Here is a 19,627-nt window from a genome sequence, read left to right as displayed (position 1 = left end):
GTCTTTATGAGGTAATGGCAGTCCAATGCTCCACAAAGTGACTAATAACTGGTGCAGGCCAGTGAGTGAGTCAGAGAGTGTGTGTGTGTGTGTGTGTGTGTGTGTGTGACAGAGTTCAGTGAGACCGTGGAGGAGAGAGGGGAGAGGGGGCAGAATCGGGAGGGAGTTAAGCTTCCTGACAGCCTGATGGATGAAGCTGTTTTGATGGATGAAGCTATTCAGTGAATTTAAAGGAGACAATCTGAAACACAAATGCAGTCGCTGAACATTTGTAAACTTGACAAACATCCCAACAAAAATAAGCTGAATTGACAAACATTTGTTTTCCAGTTTATGTTTTATTTTTTCAGCAGTTTTAAACATGACAGACACGAGTAAACCAATTCAAAGGTCAACAATCCATTTACAATTAAAGGAAATAATATATATATATAAGTTATTAATTCTAAATTATAGAAAATACTGAATGTTTAATTATTTAAGTGTCATATAATCATCATATCAATGTATCATGAAATACAATCAAAAGTAATATATAATAATAACATATTTCTGAATATTAATAGAAAAGTTCTCCTTAATTTCACCACTGTTTATCTTCCTGCTACACTGAGCCTGAACCCATCACCGTTGATTTATCAGAGGAAAATTTTCTACAACCCAACAAGCCACTACTGACACCTGTCTAACTGAATAAACAAAACAAATCCATGGATCTTCTTACACTGCACAGATGAAATTATATTTATCATAAACAGACTTCTTGTACCACAGATGGTTCCCACCTTTATTCATGGCAGCCCTCGTGCTACAGTCTGCTGTTCTTGTCTCATCTGGAGCCCACTGATCAAAAAATACACACTGATCGTTGACCCAGATCCAGAAGCCGAAGCCACAGATGTATTGAAGGCCCAGCCAGACAAAGGGAGTGTCAGCCTTCTGAGCCTCCAACCCAACCCAGCCCTGGGTCTCTTTATCAAGGATGGAAACCAGATCCATGTGTTCCTCTCTGCAGTGGTACAGGGCGTCTTCCCATGTCTTGTTCTCTTTAATCAGTTTAAATGGCTCTAAAAGGAAAAACATCAAAAACATGAAACTTAGAAGCATCAAACCAAACAGTGTTTCTGAGTGTCTAACATGCTGTGTTAATTCAAGCACATAATTCTTACTGTCAACATTTACACATTTATATTGACTCTACTGACTGACCAGTTAACTTAGTGGGTAAGAATGTTTTATTGTACCTTTTTTTCTGCCTTTCATCGTCACCTCACACAGAATTACAAACCCTGGTGTGTCTTTGTACACAGTTACATAACGCCCCCACTTTGGTTCATTTTCACAGTTAAATGTATTATTTTCTCTACTAGTCTTTGTGTTGATTGTTGCACACCTGTAAAAAAAAGACAAAAGTTTGGACAGATGTACAGAAAGAGTTGTGTTTCTGGCTCTGTTTGATTAAATCATGCTGTAAACAGTGGAGACAGTCGAACAGCTGGATAATAAATGTGAGCTGCTGTCTGAGAACATTTTAGAAAGAAGGAAAACACCTACAAATAAACAACAAAGGAAAATGAGAATAAATAAAGATTTTATATTCTACACATATACTTGATTATTACTCCAAACCACATCACATCATATTAGACCTGTTTTATTTGATAGAACTGATACAGGGTTATCTGTGTTACTGTATTACTGGATTAAAGACATTTAAATATTCATTATAATTATCTAAAAATATTGGACATGCTGGAGCCTGACTGAGAACAGAATGATTCAAAGTAAGATGAAGGTATTACTCAGTGGTGTCAGCAGCATTTCTCTCAGATGAGTTCCCGATGAGGATCCGAGCACCACTTAGATCAATATTTGATTGATTTATGTTGTAAATAGTGATGCAGGAAATTTCATATAGACCCAATAAGTCAACTGTCCACCAGCTGATGTGATCATTTAAATTTTCAGAACATGTCAAATAGTTTCCATCCAAAGCTCTGTCAGCAGTGTATTTGACACCATAATAATTTGTGGCGTCTGAAGACTGAAATGCCACTTTGTCATCCAGTTTGATAGTTTCCCAGCCTGGACTACATCCTGATGATGTAACTGAAAGTAAAGTTTAAAAAAAAATCAAGGTCAGTGGTAATAATACTTCAGGTTGAGGCTTTTGCTGTTTCTTTATCAAAATCTCCTTTTCACTCCTAATGAATCTGAATTATGACTTCATGATCTGACTAAATCTCTTCTGGCAAACATATTTAGCGCGCACACACACACAGATTATTTCCATGCAGCCTCCCTACATTATAAATGTTGAATAGTTATGCAGTTGGTGAAAGAAAATTCATCAAAATTAATGAAATGAATAATTTGACTCTCAAAACATCCTGAAGGATGACCCCGTTTAACATAATCCACTCCCACCCACACACCAAAGACTGCAGGTTTATCAAAGCATTTATTTCTAAATCACAGTGATCACGTATCATAGAATATAATTCAATATAAATTTACATTTATATCATACATTTATACAGATATTAATATAGAGATAAAATTGCTTCAGTCCCACAGATATGATGTCTACTGTGAGGCACAAATAAATAAATTGAAAAATAAAATATAAAAACAATTAAGGAGGCATAAAATTAAATACATTACTTTACAAATAAGTATATTCACAACAGAAGTACCATCGTACTTTTGTTATAACCTGAAGAAACTGATTAGAAATGCACTCTTACCTGGATCCTGTTGAGTTGATCTTCCTGTGAAGTTTCAGAGAACGATGTAAGAATGAGTGAATTACTGCCAGCTCTGATATTGTTGTTTGGTAATACAGCAGAAAGCACAGAATGTAAACCATCCTTCAATACTCAGGCAGAAATGAAACCAGCTTTACTAAAGTCAAATCCTCTTTAAACTAAATGAAATGACTTTTGCTTTATCGAGCAGTTTGGATCAACTCACAGTAAAACTGAACTGTTATATTTGATCTTTTTCATTCTTTATAAGGATCATTGAAACATCACTGTGCCAGGCAGGAACATCAAATGATCCACTTACCAATCAAAGTGATGAACAACAGACTCCACAGCATCTTTACTTTAGACTCTTTGCACAAATGTGTCCTCTAATAAGAGAAAGAAAAGACTTCTACCCTCACTCTGGAGTTTTCTGTAGTCACACTGATGTTGATATGATCCCCTCTCTGAGTCACAGCTGGATTTGTACTTCTGTCACTTCCCTCATAGCTGCCAACATGAAAATATACATTTCTCCTGTTTACATTCAGAGTGAGGCTGTTATGTTCAGTAGGCAAAGCATTCCCAGACTTTTACATCTGATTTGCATTGTGAACATACCATGATTGTTATGATCACCATGTTCAACCAACATTGTGTGTGCATCCAAGTAGCAGCACATGCAAATACTTTAATCGGTGGAGGCTGTGTGAATACAAAGATATTCAGTGATATTTCAACAGGTGGACATTTAGTCAACAACAGCAGACTGTTGCATGAAAAAAAAGAGATTATTAATGTTTTTAACTAGCATTTGACCATCAACAGATATATTCTGACACACTGATCAAAGCGAACATCCTGTAACAATCAATCATTCGTTTAGAAGCTGCTGGAAAAAATTACCCTCACAAGTCCATCATTGTGTCCTACTTTCTGCTCTGCATCTGCATTTAGTCTGGACTTCATGTTTCATGCAGAATTATTTATAGCAAGGTGCTTCTCACACTGCTGAGTATTTGTATACATGTGGAGGGTGGGAATGCATATTTGTGTCTGTGTGTGCCTGTTTCTCTATGTCTATGCGTCAGGTCAGGCCTTAGACTCCACCTCTCTGGGAAAATCTCAGGCCTTCTGATTGCTGTAGTACTGAAGGGGACAGGAAAAAAAAAAAGACAAAGTGCTTCTCACATGTGCACATTTTTTTATCCAAATTTATTGGGTTTTTCCTCCAACATAGTTTTCAGTAATGTGACCAACTTGGCCAATGATGGACAGTCGGTAGTACTGCAGGACAAAAGTGTTGTTGCTGGATCATCTATCCATGGAGAAAAAACAATGACATCAAGAAAAACTATAATTTTCAGGGACTTGTGATTCATCTTCTGCCATATTCAGCTTTATTTAAATAAAGTTCAGTCTGTAGGCTTAATGACGACCACATTCACTGTGCTGCTTGTCTGAACCATCTTCAGCTGGTTCTTCACTTCCTTCCTGTCTGTGTGCACCTTTGTAAACAGTCAACACTGCAGCATGAGGATATTGTGTTTCATGCTGCTGCCTGTCAGTCTCTAACACGCCTGTCAGTAAGATCTTGTTCCACCAGCGCTGTCTGAAGCTGTGCAAAGAGACACTGGTCAGGCTCTCCCCATCCTGGTAGTCCTCCCTCATCTTCTCTGGGATCAGGTCCTCTGACATCACCTGGAAGACCAAAGAGAGATAATGTTGGTGTGTAAAAATGAGCCAATTTAACCCAAACTGCCTGGAATTTAAGCCTCCTCAAGCAGGTCTTGTAGTCCAGCTAGACGGCATGTCCCGTCTACCTGCAGAGAGCCAAGTTGCCAGATGGATGCAGTCTAAGTATGTGGTATAAATGGTCTGTGGGCCACTGATGCTCATGCTGTTGTTGGTCCCCCAAGCCAACCGTGTAGAGGAGCAATGATATAATATACAAAGACCTGAAGTGAAACTGAAGTAAAGTCTTAAAAACAATGAACTGTCTACTCCAGGCACTGTCTTTGCTTTTCATGCCATATTTTTTTTTTGTCTTTGAACTTCTCCATATTCCTGTAAATCCACTGTCACCACTTTCTTTAATCAAACCCGCTTGTCAACCAGTCAACATTCAGCAGAAGCTTATGTTATCCACTTCCACTGACACCCAATCAGGATCTTGACGAACTGCACAGGAGTAAGTCTGGTGTGTGAAAACCCCTCCAACCAGAATCGTGTACGCTGACCCATTTGTAGGACTATAAAAACTGGTTTCAGAGTATGTGTGCAAGAAGGTTTCTCACCTCAGTGAGAGCCTGCAGGGTTTCTTGTTTGGGGTTTAGCCGCTGTAACGCCTCTTCTGTCATCTGTAGGACTCTTTCACTACGCTGAAGCACAAAGGAGGACTGCTGCTGTCGTAGGATTCTCAACAGGAGTCTGTAGGAGGCAGCAAGACCATGTGATTTACCCTTTAGCTTAAAACTTTGTAGAGTACTATTATATCTAATATTATACCCTGTATTATTGTATTATTGGTCTATACTTGGTCTTTTTTATTACTAAACTTGACAGCTGGCACAGACATCATCCAAAAAACTGTGGCTGTGGATAATTAAAGGATCCATACAACACTCTGCACCACTTATTGGACATGTAGCGGAGCAGTTTCTCTAATTCAGTCACCTGTTTCAGCTCCACTTCACACCACAATCACTGCATTTATTTGTTACCGTCTTAAATTTTGGTTTTCATTAATTGAATTCTTTAATTTTTATTTTTTTCCATTTTCTATTTCACTAATGTCATTATTTACTGCAAGTGTCAGATTTGTTTGACCTATTTTGTGTTGTCATATTGTATATATTTTAATTAGTAAGAGTTAAGTCTTAATTGTTTTGGCTACTGTAATCCAGCAACTTGCCCACTGTTAGGATAAGAAGAGTATATCTTATTATATTCACACTAGGCCAGGGGTCTCAAACTCACGGCCCGGGGCCACTTGCAGCCCACGTCACCCCTACTTGCAGCCCGTATTTTGACGTAAAGAAATATAATGAAATTTGGCCCTTGAAGTCCTTGAAGGATTTGTCTGTTGTTGAGTGCAATGTTAAAATACGTTCTTTAAAAAGCAAAAAAATCATTTAATATGAAGGCAATATGAGCAGAGAAGACAAACACGTGTTAGTTCAGTGAGAGTTATTTGTAAAGAAAACAATTTTCAGTAGCAGTCAAAAACTAATGTGTACACTTATGTCACTTACACTTATGCATTTCTATTTTGTTAAATATGAACACAAATATAGCAGAAGTGCTGCCACGTGTCTGGCATGAAAGAGAGTACCAATTTGTTTATGTGGTAGTTCAATGAAAGGCTTCAGTTAGCTTAAAAAAATTTTTTTTTTAAATTGCATTCACATTTGCAGCTTTGTCTTGTTATACAATATTTGAAATAAAAAACAAACAAAACACTACATTTTCAGAAATATTTGTGGGTGTTTGTTTGTTTTTTGTACTACTAAAGTGGTCCTCCAATGAGATGACAGTGCCAGCAGTGGTTTGTTTGAGACCCCTGATCGAGGCTGACGATTTCTTTCAGTGTGATGGCTTTTAAAACAAGTGAGGTTAGGGCACATTACTTCTTTATGTTCAAATGGGTTTTTTTACCTTTTTTAATCTCACAAACTCCAGTCATTCACCAAACATCAGGCCAGCTCGTCTTTCAAGGAAACTTTGACTATTATAGTTTGTCTGAATATTTTTAGCTGGCACTTCTGTGAAGCTGGCATGTGTTTTGGTTTATATGAACATACAGAATGTAAATACAGGGGTCAGAGTCACATGCTGTACCTTGTCCTGATGAAACAAGTGCAAGCTTTGAGCCAGACTCTGTCCTCGTTGAGCTCTGCGGTCTCCTCCTGATGCCCCTCTCTGTCCTCCTGCTCATCTGTTGATTTGCAGCTCTCAGAGGAGAAGGATTCTTCAAAAACATAAATACAGCAAAGGAAAAATGTTACATCTTTGATAACCTGCTGTAAAAAAGAGTGCATTTAACATAGTAATACATCAAAAATTTTGACACTTGAAGCAGGAAGTCAAGTAAATACTACCTGTGGTTCTGTTTCTGTCCAGCAGCTGCAAACACATCTGTCCCAGGCTGAACCAGTGCCAGGGGTTAAAGGGCAGCAGGCTACACAGCTGCTGCAGAGACGACATCTTTGATCCTACAGCTCCAAAATGCTCGTAGATGCTGACCTTGGAGAAAAGGTAAACATTAGATTTGTACAAGAATACTGGGAGCAAAACAGTGGAGCTGATTCTTCGATATTTAAATTACTCATTTTGTAATGATTTCTAAAAAAGTAACAATGATAAAATGAAAGAATAATACAATATTAATCACTTCCAAACATTTTTTTTCAGTAGGTAGCATTGTTGCTTCACAGCATGAAGGTTGTAGGTTCGAATCTATCATCTAGTCGCGGGTTTTCTGTGTGGAGTTTGCATGTTCTGCCCGTGTCGGGGTGGGTTCTCTCTCAAGCAGTGTTAACTAAACTGGTGAATCTAAATTGCCCATATGTGTGCAGGTGCATAAGTGTGAATGGATGTCTCCCTATGTTAGCCGTGCCACAGACTGGCAAACTGTCCACGCTGTAACCCGCCTCTCGCACTATGGTAGTTAGGATAGGTTCCAGTCCCTCTGCGACTGATGGGTGGATATTCTTTCTCCATATTATTTGTTCTTTTTTCATTATTGCCTTCTGTGCATGTGTGTGTGTGTGTGTGTGTGTGTGTGTGTGTGTGTGTGTGTGTGTGTTTCAAGCTGACCTTGAGCAGCAGGAGGCTGGTTAGGTGACAGGTGTTGGAGGCGTCTTTGCTCTGTAGAGAGATCATGTACATATTACTACTCAGGTCCAGATTAGAGTTAAACCAGTTCACACTAAATCTGGTCTGCAGGCTTTTAGCCTCTGAGGACAAACTCTGGGTGTGTTTCAATAGTCCATTTTGCTTATTAAGGTCCTAACTGAGAAAAGTGACTCTTCAATCCTTCCTTTATTGCTTCCTGGAACATCCTTTATGAAGGGGAGAAGATGGCATACCATAATTCAGAGCTGCAGACCATCCGACTGTTAATGAAAACAATCGACATTATAAACAAAGTGGTGCAGAACATGGAAATGTTAATTATAACTGCATTTTATACTTCATGAAGAAACAACTCATCAAGAAGTAGTTTTTAAATCCAGCTGTGTGATGTTCAGAGTTCAGCTGTGACTTTAACAGGTTGCAGTTAAAATGTAAAACTATATCAGCAGATTATGGCATGAAGGACATGGATTTATATAAGCTCTGTAAAGATTATGAGCTCATCCTTTGCTGTATTGAAGACTTTAGGATTGTCTTAAATTTATTTTTACTTCAGGTCAGCTGGTATAAGGGAGGGATGGAGGGATGGATGGATGGATGGAGGGATGGATGGAGGGATGGAGGGATGGATGGATGGAATTTTATTGCAGTCACAGAAATCCTAAAAAAGGGAGAAAGAAGTATGTTCCACTGGATCACAGCTGGTAAATATAAGACAAAAAGATGAGAATTTATTTTATAGGCTATGGGACAGTTTTACTAAGTGGAGCTAATTATTGTGATGCCGCAATTGCAGCGTGACCTACTCACAAGGAACTAAAATTTATTTACAAAGATGCAGTGAGTTCACTTCAGTAAAATCCACCATTCTGCGGAGATTAGTCTTTTTATAATATTACAAACTGTTCCACCATATAAACCTGAAATGTGAGTGGAACAGCTGACGTGTACAATGTGCAGAGAAACACAAAAAATGTGTCCATCCCAGTTACTGTGTGACTGTGCCACGTGTGTAAATGCACCTTTAAAATGTCAAAAGAAGGCCTAGCAGTGCTGCAGATCGTTAGTAAATCTGGCCCTAAATGTTCCTTCTTCTTTATAATTTCCAAAGAGATATTTCTCACAGGCTGTTATCATTTAAATGACAAGCAGAGTGAGGTTAGAACACATTGTGGTGAAATAAGATGCACATTTTGTAGTCGATCTGTATGAGTTAGTTTCAACATCCGTCTAGAGTAAGGTTGTTCCAATTCTCAGCACACAGCTCTTCTCTTTTCCTAAATGCTTTTCAATTATCCTACCCACTTTTCCTTGATCGCAATGTTTTCATCAAAAAAAAGAGGAAGAGAGGTTAGGAAAAGGAGATAGGAGGGTCTTGTGGAACACACCCTCAGTGTTCAGAGTTTATAGTGCAGACAGGGTCACTGTTAAGGAAGACAGATAGATTTTTAAAAAGTAGATAAAAAGTCACAGGATGGTCACATGACAGCTGACAGTATTCACTCTGACTGTTCCTCATGGAAAACCCAGTCAGGTAAAGAATTACCAGTAACTGGGCCAACTCCAGCGCTCTGTCTCTCTGTCCCAGTCTGGTGCAGCATCGGGCCATCCCCTCCATTACATCTCGTCTAATGGTCAGGTTGTTGTCAGCGATCCACTGCAGGCAGTTGCTGTACGCCTCCAAGGCTTTCTGACCCACACACACCAAACAAAGAGAAACCAAACAAGACTTTTAAAGGTTACAAATGTTAAGGTGGAAAAGTGAGAGTGGTAGGAACAACAACAGGAAGAGTCAAACCCTTAAACAGTTTGATTTGCTCCAACCCTTAAATAGCTTCTGTAGGTTTTATTATTTCAAAATACTGAAACAGAAGTTTCTTCTTAATATTTTAGGAAATCTTTTCCATGTCTGGAAATGTTGCTGCTGTGTAAACCACTGCTGACTACATCTGTGCTCTTTGGCTGTGTGAAATGGAACTATAGAAGCTGCTGTTTTCTGAGGTGACTTACTGGGTAGGAAATATGAAAATGATCTAACTAGTCTTGTTTGTTCATAACTTTACAACAGTCTTACAGAAATATTCAAATACTGATGCTGTTGATAAAGCAACAAAGTGATGGTCATGAATGGACAATTTTTTTTATTGCCTGTTAGTTTGCATCAGCTGTACAGGAGGTTTATCAGCTATACAAATACCTGCTACAATAGGCCTCTTTGTCCCAGTGAAACTAAGCTGGATACTATTTGAGGAAGTGTTTGATGTAAGAGAGCACAGACTAAATTGAATGAGTGACAGTACCTGATAGTTTCCTTGTCTCACAGCCAGGTCACCTCTGAACTTGTAGACTTTCTGCTTCTCCAGAGAATCTTCAGTATCCAGTGCAGCACTGTCACAAAACCACTGCAGAGAGGAACAACTTTACTACACAGCATGAAGCTGTTAGAGGATGCTGCTCAGTCAGTCACTGCCAGAGAAGTACATGTCTCCATTGTTGCCATGATGCAGCAGCTACTCAGCTTCATCTATTTTTAAACGTCAGCATAATAATAATGCAGTTTAACTTACAGTGAGGAGCAATATTAAAAACTTAAAAACTAGGATATCCGATTTATCTGCTTGTTTCTCTCCATGTAAACGAAACATGTGACCGACTCAGCCAACTACAATAACATGGGAGACGTCTGGCCTCTAGAAATGCAACAGGGTACTTATTTGGGCACTTATTTAGAGGCATGAACTTCATTTCCTTTAATTTGTGTGTTTAAAAACTAAGTGTCTGTAATCACCAGCCTAATTTGACACAAACGCTTTAAGATGACAAACCATAGTTACAGTTATTCTCCCGTATGAGCTGCATGTCAGTTCGTAAACGTTACAATAGAAATTCGCACTTTAGTGTTTTAGCTCCGTGTTTGTTCTGCACATAATGCTCTGTGTTCGTGTTCACCACGAAGGATAATCTAAATAACCTTCATGTCTATCTTTTCACCGTCGTCAAATCTCCGAAAGTGTCGCGCTTCATCTAGTAACGTCTCTGTGTAAGACTCTCACCTCTGGCTCACACAGTTTAGCGCTGTAAGAAGACAGAGACACACACACTCGGTCTCTGACCTCCGAAAACACCGAGTCGTCAAACGTGCTTCCTAATATCTCCATCTGGGGCTAAATACATACAATTTACTCCACAAATACAGCCTGCCCATATAGCAACTACTGTGTGCTTGGTTAAACAGCCCGACGAATTCATTTCCGGACAGAAAGGTTCCGGCTGATGACGCAGTAACCACTCAGCTCCCTGGATATAAAGAAGAAGTTATATCGTGAATCTCCATTGTGTCCTCCCCGCTAAACAGTTGACCACTTTTGATAAGTATTTGCCTCTGTGCTCAAATTACATATTTATCCAATGAAATTAAAGCAAAAATACACTGATGATGCTGCATCATTTACAGTGTACAAGACATATGTGGAATTATGCTGTTTATTTAAGGGAGGTAATTTGAAACACAGATGCAATCACTGAATATCTGTAAACCTGACTGAAACATTACACCACACTGGTGGCTGCCAGCGCTACCCCTCAGCCTCCAAGTTGATGCACATATGGCATCAATTTTAATAAGCTTATGTCACCACATTCTTGAGTTGAGTCACAAAGTTGAGTCTCCAAACCACCCACCAACCAGGCGGCATGATGACGTGCTGCAGGTAATTGACAAATATAACCAAATAACAAAAAGTCTACTGATTTTAGTATCACATAATCATCATACCAAGGTTTTATGAAATACAATTTGTACTGTAATGTAACTTTAGAAACATTGTCCATTGTTAAAAATGAATAATAACATGTTTCTAAGAGTTTTAGAGGACAGTTTGCTACAACCCAACAAGCCACTACTGACAACCGTCTAACTGAATAAACAAAACCAATCCATGGATCTTCTTACACTGCACAGATGAAATTATATTTATCATAAAGAGACTTCATGTACCACAAATGTTCCCACTTGTATTCATGAATCTACTTATGCAACAGTCTGCTGTTCTTGTCTTGTCTGGAGCCCACTGATCAAAAAATACACACTGATCGTTGACCCAGATCCAGAAGCCGAAGCCACGGGTGTATTGAAGACCCAGCCAGACAAAGTGAGCGCCAGCCTTCTGAACCTCCAACCCAACCCAGCCCTGGGTCTCTACATCAAGGATGGAAACCAGATCCATGTGTTCCCCTCTGCAGTGGTACAGGGCATCTTCGTATGTCTTGTTTTCTTTAATCAGTTTAAAGGGCTCTGAAAGGAAAACCATCAAAAAAATGAAACTCAGTTCCACTTTCACTGAGCTGTGTACTTTATCATTATCCTTCACACCTCCTTTCCACAGTGACAGAGCTAAGACTGAAAATAAGTGTCAAAAAAGGTAACTCTTAGTGAAAAAGACTGAAATTGAGAGAAAAAAATCTTAATATTGTGATAAGAAACCCCACCGGTACTTAAAAGACAATGTTATAGTTAAATATATCAAAGTTGAACTTATTTAAAGTTCATCTCTGTCTGATCCAGCTGTACAATGTCCAAATGTATTTAATGTGCACCGATCAAAGTAGTTACTAGTTTTATAAGCAGGTATGGATTCTTAGTGAAACATTGCTCTTTATGCTATTATCTGAGTTATTGGGTGACGTGGGTGAAGGTGTGAGTGGGGGCTGAGACACCTGGGAAGGGATTTAGAAACTGCTAAATAGGTGACTAAGAGTTCACCAGCCAAGAATAACAAGAACAAAAAAACATTTCACCTGAATTTTTTTTAATCCTTTATTTTAATGAAATATTATATTTCCTTTGTACCATTTTCCTCTGTGGTCCCTGAACTCCACAGCATTCAACCAGCTGTGAGACATGAAATGTGTGCAATTTTAATTTAAAATGCCAACTGTTATTGAGGTTCTGGCTTGATAGGTTGAAAAGATTGTTTTATACTCGCTTGAGGACAGAACCCGACTCATTTTGCTTTAAATAATGTATCATCAAGACTGAACTAAATGTAGACGCAGAGCAGAAAGCAGGGCATAATGGTTGACTGGTTGAGGGGCTTTTTTTCCAGCGGCTTGTTAATGATTTACTGATTGTTACAATGTAATTAGTTTTGTTTTAATTGTTGAAAAGAATTACTATAAATTAGTTATAGAGCAGATCAAAATTTATACTTTAGAAATTGTAACTATAACATTATGTTCCTCTATACCTCATTATTCACCCATCCTCTACTTGTTAGATGAATTTACTGGTATGGAAAAGTATTTGCATGTGCTGCTACTTTCACGGACAATGTAAACTGAAACATAACGATCGTGGTATGTTCACAGATGCAAATCAGTCTGGGAATGCTTTGCCTAATGACCATAACAGCCTCACTCTGAGTGTAAACAGGAGAAACGTGTATTTTCATGTTGGCAGCTATGAGGGAAGTGACAGAAGTACAAATTCAGCTGTGACTCAGAGAGGGGATCATATCAACATCAGTGTGACTACAGAAAACTCCAGAGTGAGGGTAGAAGTCTTTTCTTTCTCTTATTAGAGGACACATTTGTGCAAAGAGTCTAAAGTAAAGATGCTGTGGAGTCTGTTGTTCATCACTTTGATTGGTAAGTGGATCATTTGATGTTCCTGCCTGGCACAGTGATGTTTCAATGATCGTTATAAAGAATGAAAAAGATCAAATATAACAGTTCAGTTTTACTGTGAGTTGATCCAAACTGCTCGATAAAGCAAAAGTCATTTCATTTAGTTTAAAGAGGATTTGACTTTAGTAAAGCTGGTTTCATTTCTGCCTGAGTATTGAAGGATGGTTTACATTCTGTGCTTTCTGCTGTATTACCAAACAACAATATCAGAGCTGGCAGTAATTCACTCATTCTTACATCGTTCTCTGAAACTTCACAGGAAGATCAACTCAACAGGATCCAGGTAAGAGTGCATTTCTAATCAGTTTCTTCAGGTTATACCAACAGTTATGATGGTACTTCTGTTCTGAATATGTTAGGTGCTGTCTTTTAAAGAGATATACTTAAACTTATGGCTATTTATCTTTTTACATCATAGTAAACATCATATTTATGGGAACATGTTTCATGTGGGAATTTTCTGTTGGACTCAAGCAGTATTACTCTGATATGAAAATGATCTATATGAATAAATGTAAATTAGTATTGCAGCATTTTTCTAAGGATTTACATGATGATGCTTTAAAAATAAGGGCTTTGATAAACATGCTGTCTTTGGGGTGTGGGTGGGAGAGAGTTACATTCCCTCAGAGTCAAATTATTTATTTTACGCATTCTGATGAATTTTTATTCACGAATCACGTGAATTACGGCATTACCTACTGCTTGGAAATTATTAACTTCTATTTTTCTTAATGAGTATCATACCTGATGGATCAAGTGTTTGTGTGTGTGTGTGTGTGTGTGTGTGTGTGTGTGTGTGTGTGGTTGTGTTAAAGAAGTTGTTGCAGGAGAAAAATTCTTGCCCCACCCTGAAACATATTTTGACATTCTAACATTTTCTTTTGCTCCATTTTCAGTTACATCATCAGGATGTAGTCCAGGCTGGGAAACTATCAAACTGGATGACAAAGTGGCATTTCAGTCTTCATTCTACACAGACAATGGTGTCAACTACACTGCTGACAGAGCTTTGGACGGAAATATTACGAGATGTTCTCACACTTTACCCACTGAGCCCATCAGCTGGTGGACAGTTGACTTATTGGGTCTATATGAAATTTCCTGCATCACTATTTACAACATAAATCAATCAAATGTTGATCTAAGAGGGGCTCGGATCCTCATCGGGAACTCATCTGAGAGAAATGCTGCTGACACCACTGAGTAATACCTTCATCTTACTTTGAATCATTCTGTTCTCAGTCAGGCTCCAGCATGTCCAATATTTTTAGATGGTGTCCATTAATAATTTCAGCGATTATAATAGCCAAAAAAAAAATATTTGAATTTTTTCTGGTTCTAAAACACTTTGATTATAATGCTTGTAGTGACATTTGTATCTCACAGTGACTGTAGAGAAACCTCTGTGGCTTGATTTTGCTGATTGAATGTAAATGGTAGATGTCACAGCTGATTCCTGCTGGATGTGCTGAATCGTAACAAAAAGTGTCCTTTGATCATCTCAGAGTCTTATCAGGGTTTGGTGTAAATACTACAATAAAATATAGGTGTGGAGATGCTGAGAGGCTGATGTACTACAAGTTAGAAAACACCTGCAAACAAGCAAAGCAAATGAGGAAAATATTTTCAACATTTTATATCACATTCAAAGTAAGAAAAGAAGAACTGAATAGAGAAAATGTTGTTAAACAGAAAATTCAACCAAACACTTAATTGTCTTTAAACCCAGTAATACAGTAACACAGATAACCCTGTATCAGTTCTATCAAATGAAATAGGAGGTCTAATATGGATGTGGTTTGGAGTAATAATCAAGTATATGTGTAGAATATAAAATCTTTATTTATTCTCATTTTCCTTTATTGTTTATTTGTAGGTGTTTTTCCTTCTTTCTTCAGACAGCAGCTCACATTTATTATCCAGCTGTTCGACTGTCTCCACTGTTTACAGCATGATTTAATCATGATTTCTGTACATCTGTCCAACCCTTTGTCTTTTATCACAGGTGTGCAACAATCAACACGACTACTAAGGGAGAAAATAATACATTTAACTGTGAAAATGGACCAAAGTGGGGGCGTTATGTAACTGTGTACAAAAACACACCAGGGCTTGTAATTCTGTGTGAGGTGACGATGAAAGGCAGAAAAAAAGGTACAATAAAACATTTTTACCCACTAAGTCAGGGGTCGGCAACCCGCGGCTCCGGAGCCGCATGCGGCTCTTTAGTCCTTATACTGCGGCTCCGCATGGTTTGGGAAAATAAAGCCGTGCATTTATCGAGACTTTCAACCCCAGATAGGCCAATTATGGATCTTCGGATCCACATTATGTCGGCAGCTGTTCTCCACCGTGAACTATGTTAAAAACAAACACCGCTCACGCCTCACAGATGACAGCTTACAGTCCTGCGTAAAGATGAAAGCCCCGATTTGCAGACGCTGTGCGCCGAGGTTTGGGACCAGAAGTCTCATTGTAAACATATCACTGCAGACCCGACGATGTTTGCATGGACATGCTTTTCAGCATCTCTTTATTGACCACTTTTCACACACGGTTGATATACGCATACAGCCGGCTGTAGCTTTTCAGCTCACAACCCGACAACACAACAGCAGAGAGCGCACAGACTTTAAGGCGGCGAGGCGCGATTGCGGGTGCCGCTCAGGTGCGTCCGACTCTCATTCAGCGGCACTGCAGACCACGCCCCGCCACACACATTAACCAGGTAAAATAGATATTTAGGCAGAATTTTGCAAATATCTATTTTTTTTTTAGCGGCATAGTGCTTTTTTTCCAATTACTTTTTAAAAAGGTGGCGGCTCACAACAGTTTTTGTTTGCTACATGGATCATTTTAGTTCAGCTGGGTGTCTTTCCTTTTGTTATATTTCTTTAAGAGTTCAAAATGTGTTCATTACATAACTAAAATGTAATTTTCTCTGTAGCACTTCATGGATTTTATAAGCAACACACCTTAGTTGCTCTGTGGATTCTTTTAAAAAGCAGTTAAAAACCTTTCTGTTCAAACAAGCCTTTTGTTGATCTACGTATTTTATATTCTTTACATTATTTACATTTGATCTTTTACATTGTGTATAATGTCTATTGATTGTATTGTTTATTTTAATATTTGTGTACAGCGCTTTGTGACCGCCTGTCTGTGAAAAGCGCTTAATAAATAAACTTTACTTACTTACTTTAGTTGTTCACACAAAGCATAAAGGTAAAAAAACAATATATACAGTGTTATCTTCATTTTAGATTTCAAAAAGTATTTGCGGCTCCCAGTGTTTTCTTTTGCGTGGAAACCGGGTCCAAGTGGCTCTTCGGGTGTTAAAGGTTGCAGACCCCTGCACTAAGTTAACTGCTCAGTCAGTAGAGTCAATATAAATGTGTAAATGTTGACAGTAAGAATTATGTGCTTGAATTAACACAGCATGTTAGACACTCAGAAACACTGTTTGGTTTGATGCTTCTAAGTTTCATGTTTTTGATGTTTTTCCTTTTAGAGCCATTTAAACTGATTAAAGAGAACAAGACATGGGAAGACGCCCTGTACCACTGCAGAGAGGAACACATGGATCTGGTTTCCATCCTTGATAAAGAGACCCAGGGCTGGGTTGGGTTGGAGGCTCAGAAGGCTGACACTCCCTTTGTCTGGCTGGGTCTTCACTACAGCTGCACCCTGGACCTCTGGTTCTGGGCTGATGATCATTGTGTAGGTTTTGATCGGTGGGCTCCAGACGAGACAAGAACAGCAGACTGTAGCATGAGTGGTGCCATGAATACAAGTGGGAACCATCTGTGGTACAAGAAGTCTGTTTATGATAAATATAATTTCATCTGTGCAGTGTAAGAAGATCCATGGATTGGCTTTGTTTATTCAGTTAGACAGGTGTCAGTAGTGGCTTGTTGGGTTGTAGCAAACTTTCCTCTAATAAATCAAAGGTGATGGGCTCAGGCTCAGTGTAGTAGGAACATAAACAGTGGTGAAATTAACCAAAACTTTTCTATTAACACTCAGAAACATGTTTTATATTTTTTTTAAAAATCTTCTACAGGCTACTTAGCTTTCCTCACTGCCTGCTTTATGATCATATGTTTTTGTCTGATGCTGTATGTCATGTCAATTTAAGGACATTTAAAAACAACACAGATTGACCAGATTAAAGGTGCTGTACAAACTGAAAGAGAATAAAAAGGAATAATAATAATAAATTACAGTTAGAACTATTGTATTTCATGGTACGATCATAATGTGATGAAGTTTTTTTGTCATCATCTTAGTCTTGACCAAGTTTTTTGTGTTTAACGTGTCATCTCATTTAAATACACTGTATAATTCCACATATATTTTGTACACTGTAAAATGCTGCAGCATTCATGTATTTCTGCTTAAATGGATTCGTAGTTTGGCTGAATATGTAAATTTGCAAACAGAAGAAAATATTTATTCACGTGTGTTTATCTGTTTATGGAGGAGAAGAAAGTCCTACATACATTTTACACCATTTTTTTAAGATTCCTGCTTTGTGTTTATAGAAAACCTGAGATATTGATCTGGTCAGTTACGTAGCAGAAGTTAATCAGTTTTAGCTGCTTTGATGTAATGTACTACTTCTTTTTTTTAGGTTGCTGTTAGGAAATCAATACCAAATGAGTAACTCGAGTTGAAGAATCAGTTCCACTGTGTTGGTCCCAGTAGTACAAACACATTTCTGAACACTGAGTCTGTCCTCAGAGGTTTAAAGCCAGAAGAACAGACTCAGAATAGTATAGTGTACAAATATAATGTTTACTTTGTCTCCAAGGTCAGCATCTACAAGCATTCACATCTATAGGATCAAATATGTCGTCTCTGCAGCAGCTGTGTAAACAGCTGCCAAACAGACAAACAGTCAGCAGTGGTTGACAAACTTTGCATACTGGCAAATCTGTATATCAGCTGTTTACAGGTTTTGATTTAATCCTCTTAGTTAATCCACTGCAACACTCTGTGCTACAGTGTTTAGCCATTCCAAATTCTATAAAAAATTTAAAATATAATACAAATCAGGTACATGTTAAGGGGTATTGCAAGACTTAAATCCATTTAAAGCATGCAAATTTTTCCTGATTTTTTGATTTGTATATTTGCTATACCAGTCTCAGAGGATACGTCCCTGTCTGGACATTTGCAGATGTTGGTAAAAAAAAAAAAAAGAGGGCGATACGCTGGAAAAAACTGGTCATCAAAGCAGACTTTTCCCTCAGGAATCTGGAATATTTCATTCTCTTTAAAGTGACAGTGTTTTGTGTTTTGATATTATTTATATCTAAAATATTGAAGCTACATGGTACAGCTGGTCAGATTGTGCTAAATGGAAGAGAGACTTAATTCTGGTATCTTAAATCATTTGTTTTGTTGCATTTGACTAAGTGCCTGGGAATACTGCACATATTCAATACATTAAGAAAAACATACATTACATTAATATTGTTGTAAATGACTATATTTTATAGAACTGCTCTTGACTGGTTAAAGATCCCAAATGTTACCCTGACAGCAGTAATAAATATGCTTATTACTGTTTTTAATAAGTAACACAGAATTCAGATATTACATGACCACCGTGTTCCCTGAAATAATTTTGCTCACATGTGGCACTCTGGTTACTAAACTATCATATCATTTAATGAGATTGAGCCTAAACCTGCTTGTTTTACATCAAAATCATTCTTTGTCCTACTTATATACTTATACTAATTAATGTGAACAGAAGTTTGGGTACAGAAATTAAACAAATTATTTGAATAAAATTTTCATGATTTAATTCATTTAAAAATTAATTGTGTATTCCCTTCTCTGATAAGAGCTACAGCTTTCAATAAAACAGGTCAAGTAAAGCAGGTAACGGAATTAATATGCTTAAGAACATTAGTAGTCATAATGACACACAACACATAAGTAACTTTACAACAGATTTGCACATTCACCTACCAGCTGTAGTACAATATAAATTCGTAAGGTGCTAAGTTGCTTTTTTGCATGAACTATAAATAAATTGTAAAAAGTCAGATTAAAGGCACAACTCTGTTTAGTCTGTTCAGAGTAAAAAAAATCTATATTTTAGTGTTCAACACATTGTTTCACAAATGCAAACAAAGATATTGAAATTTAAACTTCATTTGATTTTTTGTTGTTTAAAGAGGAAATGAAACATTAAACATATGAAGGCTAATTTACACCACTGAGACATGCTTTTATATGTAACACTGTCTGTGAAGCTGGATTCAAGAAATAAGTGCTTTAAGTTAATAGTTTAAAAAGATGTTTAGCGCCATCTTCTGTCA

At 37.8% G+C, this 19,627-nt stretch overlaps 3 protein-coding genes across 5 annotated transcripts; 1 reads left to right on the top strand and 2 right to left on the bottom strand.

The window, feature by feature from the left end:
- Window positions 1-478: 478 nt before the first annotated feature.
- Window positions 479-3,802, bottom strand: LOC109204273 (uncharacterized). 2 transcript variants are annotated; one of them, XM_019365071.2, is made up of 5 exons: window positions 3,070-3,802; window positions 2,748-2,771; window positions 1,803-2,097; window positions 1,245-1,393; window positions 479-1,067 (listed from the first exon to the last, which is right to left on the bottom strand). In XM_019365071.2, exons 1-5 carry the CDS (start codon window positions 3,101-3,103, stop codon window positions 721-723), a joined length of 849 nt encoding a protein of 282 aa, XP_019220616.1. In that variant the 5' UTR covers window positions 3,104-3,802; the 3' UTR covers window positions 479-720. The 2 variants fall into 2 exon arrangements, with proteins under 2 accessions (XP_019220616.1, XP_019220615.1); XM_019365070.2 differs by having other exon boundaries at window positions 481-1,067; window positions 1,803-2,109.
- A 141-nt stretch (window positions 3,803-3,943) lies between these two features.
- On the bottom strand, window positions 3,944-10,863 carry lg11h8orf76 (linkage group 11 C8orf76 homolog). Its single transcript, XM_003443693.5, has 8 exons — window positions 10,658-10,863; window positions 9,905-10,006; window positions 9,151-9,294; window positions 7,566-7,616; window positions 6,848-6,992; window positions 6,588-6,717; window positions 5,045-5,177; window positions 3,944-4,448 (listed from the first exon to the last, which is right to left on the bottom strand). The coding sequence occupies exons 1-8, from the start codon at window positions 10,760-10,762 to the stop codon at window positions 4,176-4,178; spliced, it is 1,083 nt and encodes a 360-aa protein (XP_003443741.1). The 5' UTR covers window positions 10,763-10,863; the 3' UTR covers window positions 3,944-4,175.
- Window positions 10,864-13,016: 2,153 nt separating this feature from the next.
- LOC109194221 (uncharacterized) lies at window positions 13,017-18,714 on the top strand. 2 transcript variants are annotated; one of them, XM_005450648.4, is made up of 5 exons: window positions 13,017-13,250; window positions 13,549-13,572; window positions 14,201-14,495; window positions 15,298-15,446; window positions 16,804-18,714. In XM_005450648.4, exons 1-5 carry the CDS (start codon window positions 13,217-13,219, stop codon window positions 17,148-17,150), a joined length of 849 nt encoding a protein of 282 aa, XP_005450705.2. In that variant the 5' UTR covers window positions 13,017-13,216; the 3' UTR covers window positions 17,151-18,714. The 2 variants fall into 2 exon arrangements, with proteins under 2 accessions (XP_005450705.2, XP_013125858.1); XM_013270404.3 differs by having other exon boundaries at window positions 13,021-13,250; window positions 14,189-14,495; window positions 16,804-18,712.
- The last annotated feature ends 913 nt before the right edge of the window (window positions 18,715-19,627 follow it).

Source organism: Oreochromis niloticus, linkage group LG11 (assembly GCF_001858045.2).
Source record: "Oreochromis niloticus isolate F11D_XX linkage group LG11, O_niloticus_UMD_NMBU, whole genome shotgun sequence".
In the NCBI taxonomy this organism is placed as follows: Eukaryota; Metazoa; Chordata; class Actinopteri; order Cichliformes; family Cichlidae; genus Oreochromis; species Oreochromis niloticus.
The sequence above is the reverse complement of the archived record's forward strand: the minus strand, read 5'-3'. Positions and strand labels throughout refer to the sequence as shown.

Excerpts from the sequence above, each read along its gene's own strand:
- LOC109204273 (XM_019365070.2), bottom strand. The coding sequence starts at position 3,103 with ATGCTGTGGAGTCTGTTGTTCATCACTTTGATTG. Across the intron at positions 2,772-3,069 it reads GTTGTTCATCACTTTGATTG|GAAGATCAACTCAACAGGAT; the intron begins GTAAGTGGATCA and ends GAAACTTCACAG. Across the intron at positions 1,068-1,244 it reads GATGAAAGGCAGAAAAAAAG|AGCCATTTAAACTGATTAAA; the intron begins GTACAATAAAAC and ends TTTTCCTTTTAG.
- lg11h8orf76 (XM_003443693.5), bottom strand. The coding sequence starts at position 10,762 with ATGGAGATATTAGGAAGCACGTTTGACGACTCGGTGTTTTCGGAGGTC. Across the intron at positions 9,295-9,904 it reads TGAGACAAGGAAACTATCAG|AAAGCCTTGGAGGCGTACAG; the intron begins GTACTGTCACTC and ends TGTGTGGGTCAG. Across the intron at positions 7,617-9,150 it reads TGGAGTTGGCCCAGTTACTG|AGCAAAGACGCCTCCAACAC; the intron begins GTAATTCTTTAC and ends ATCTCTCTACAG.
- LOC109194221 (XM_013270404.3), top strand. The coding sequence starts at position 13,217 with ATGCTGTGGAGTCTGTTGTTCATCACTTTGATTG. Across the intron at positions 13,251-13,548 it reads GTTGTTCATCACTTTGATTG|GAAGATCAACTCAACAGGAT; the intron begins GTAAGTGGATCA and ends GAAACTTCACAG. Across the intron at positions 14,496-15,297 it reads AATGCTGCTGACACCACTGA|GTGTGCAACAATCAACACGA; the intron begins GTAATACCTTCA and ends CTTTTATCACAG.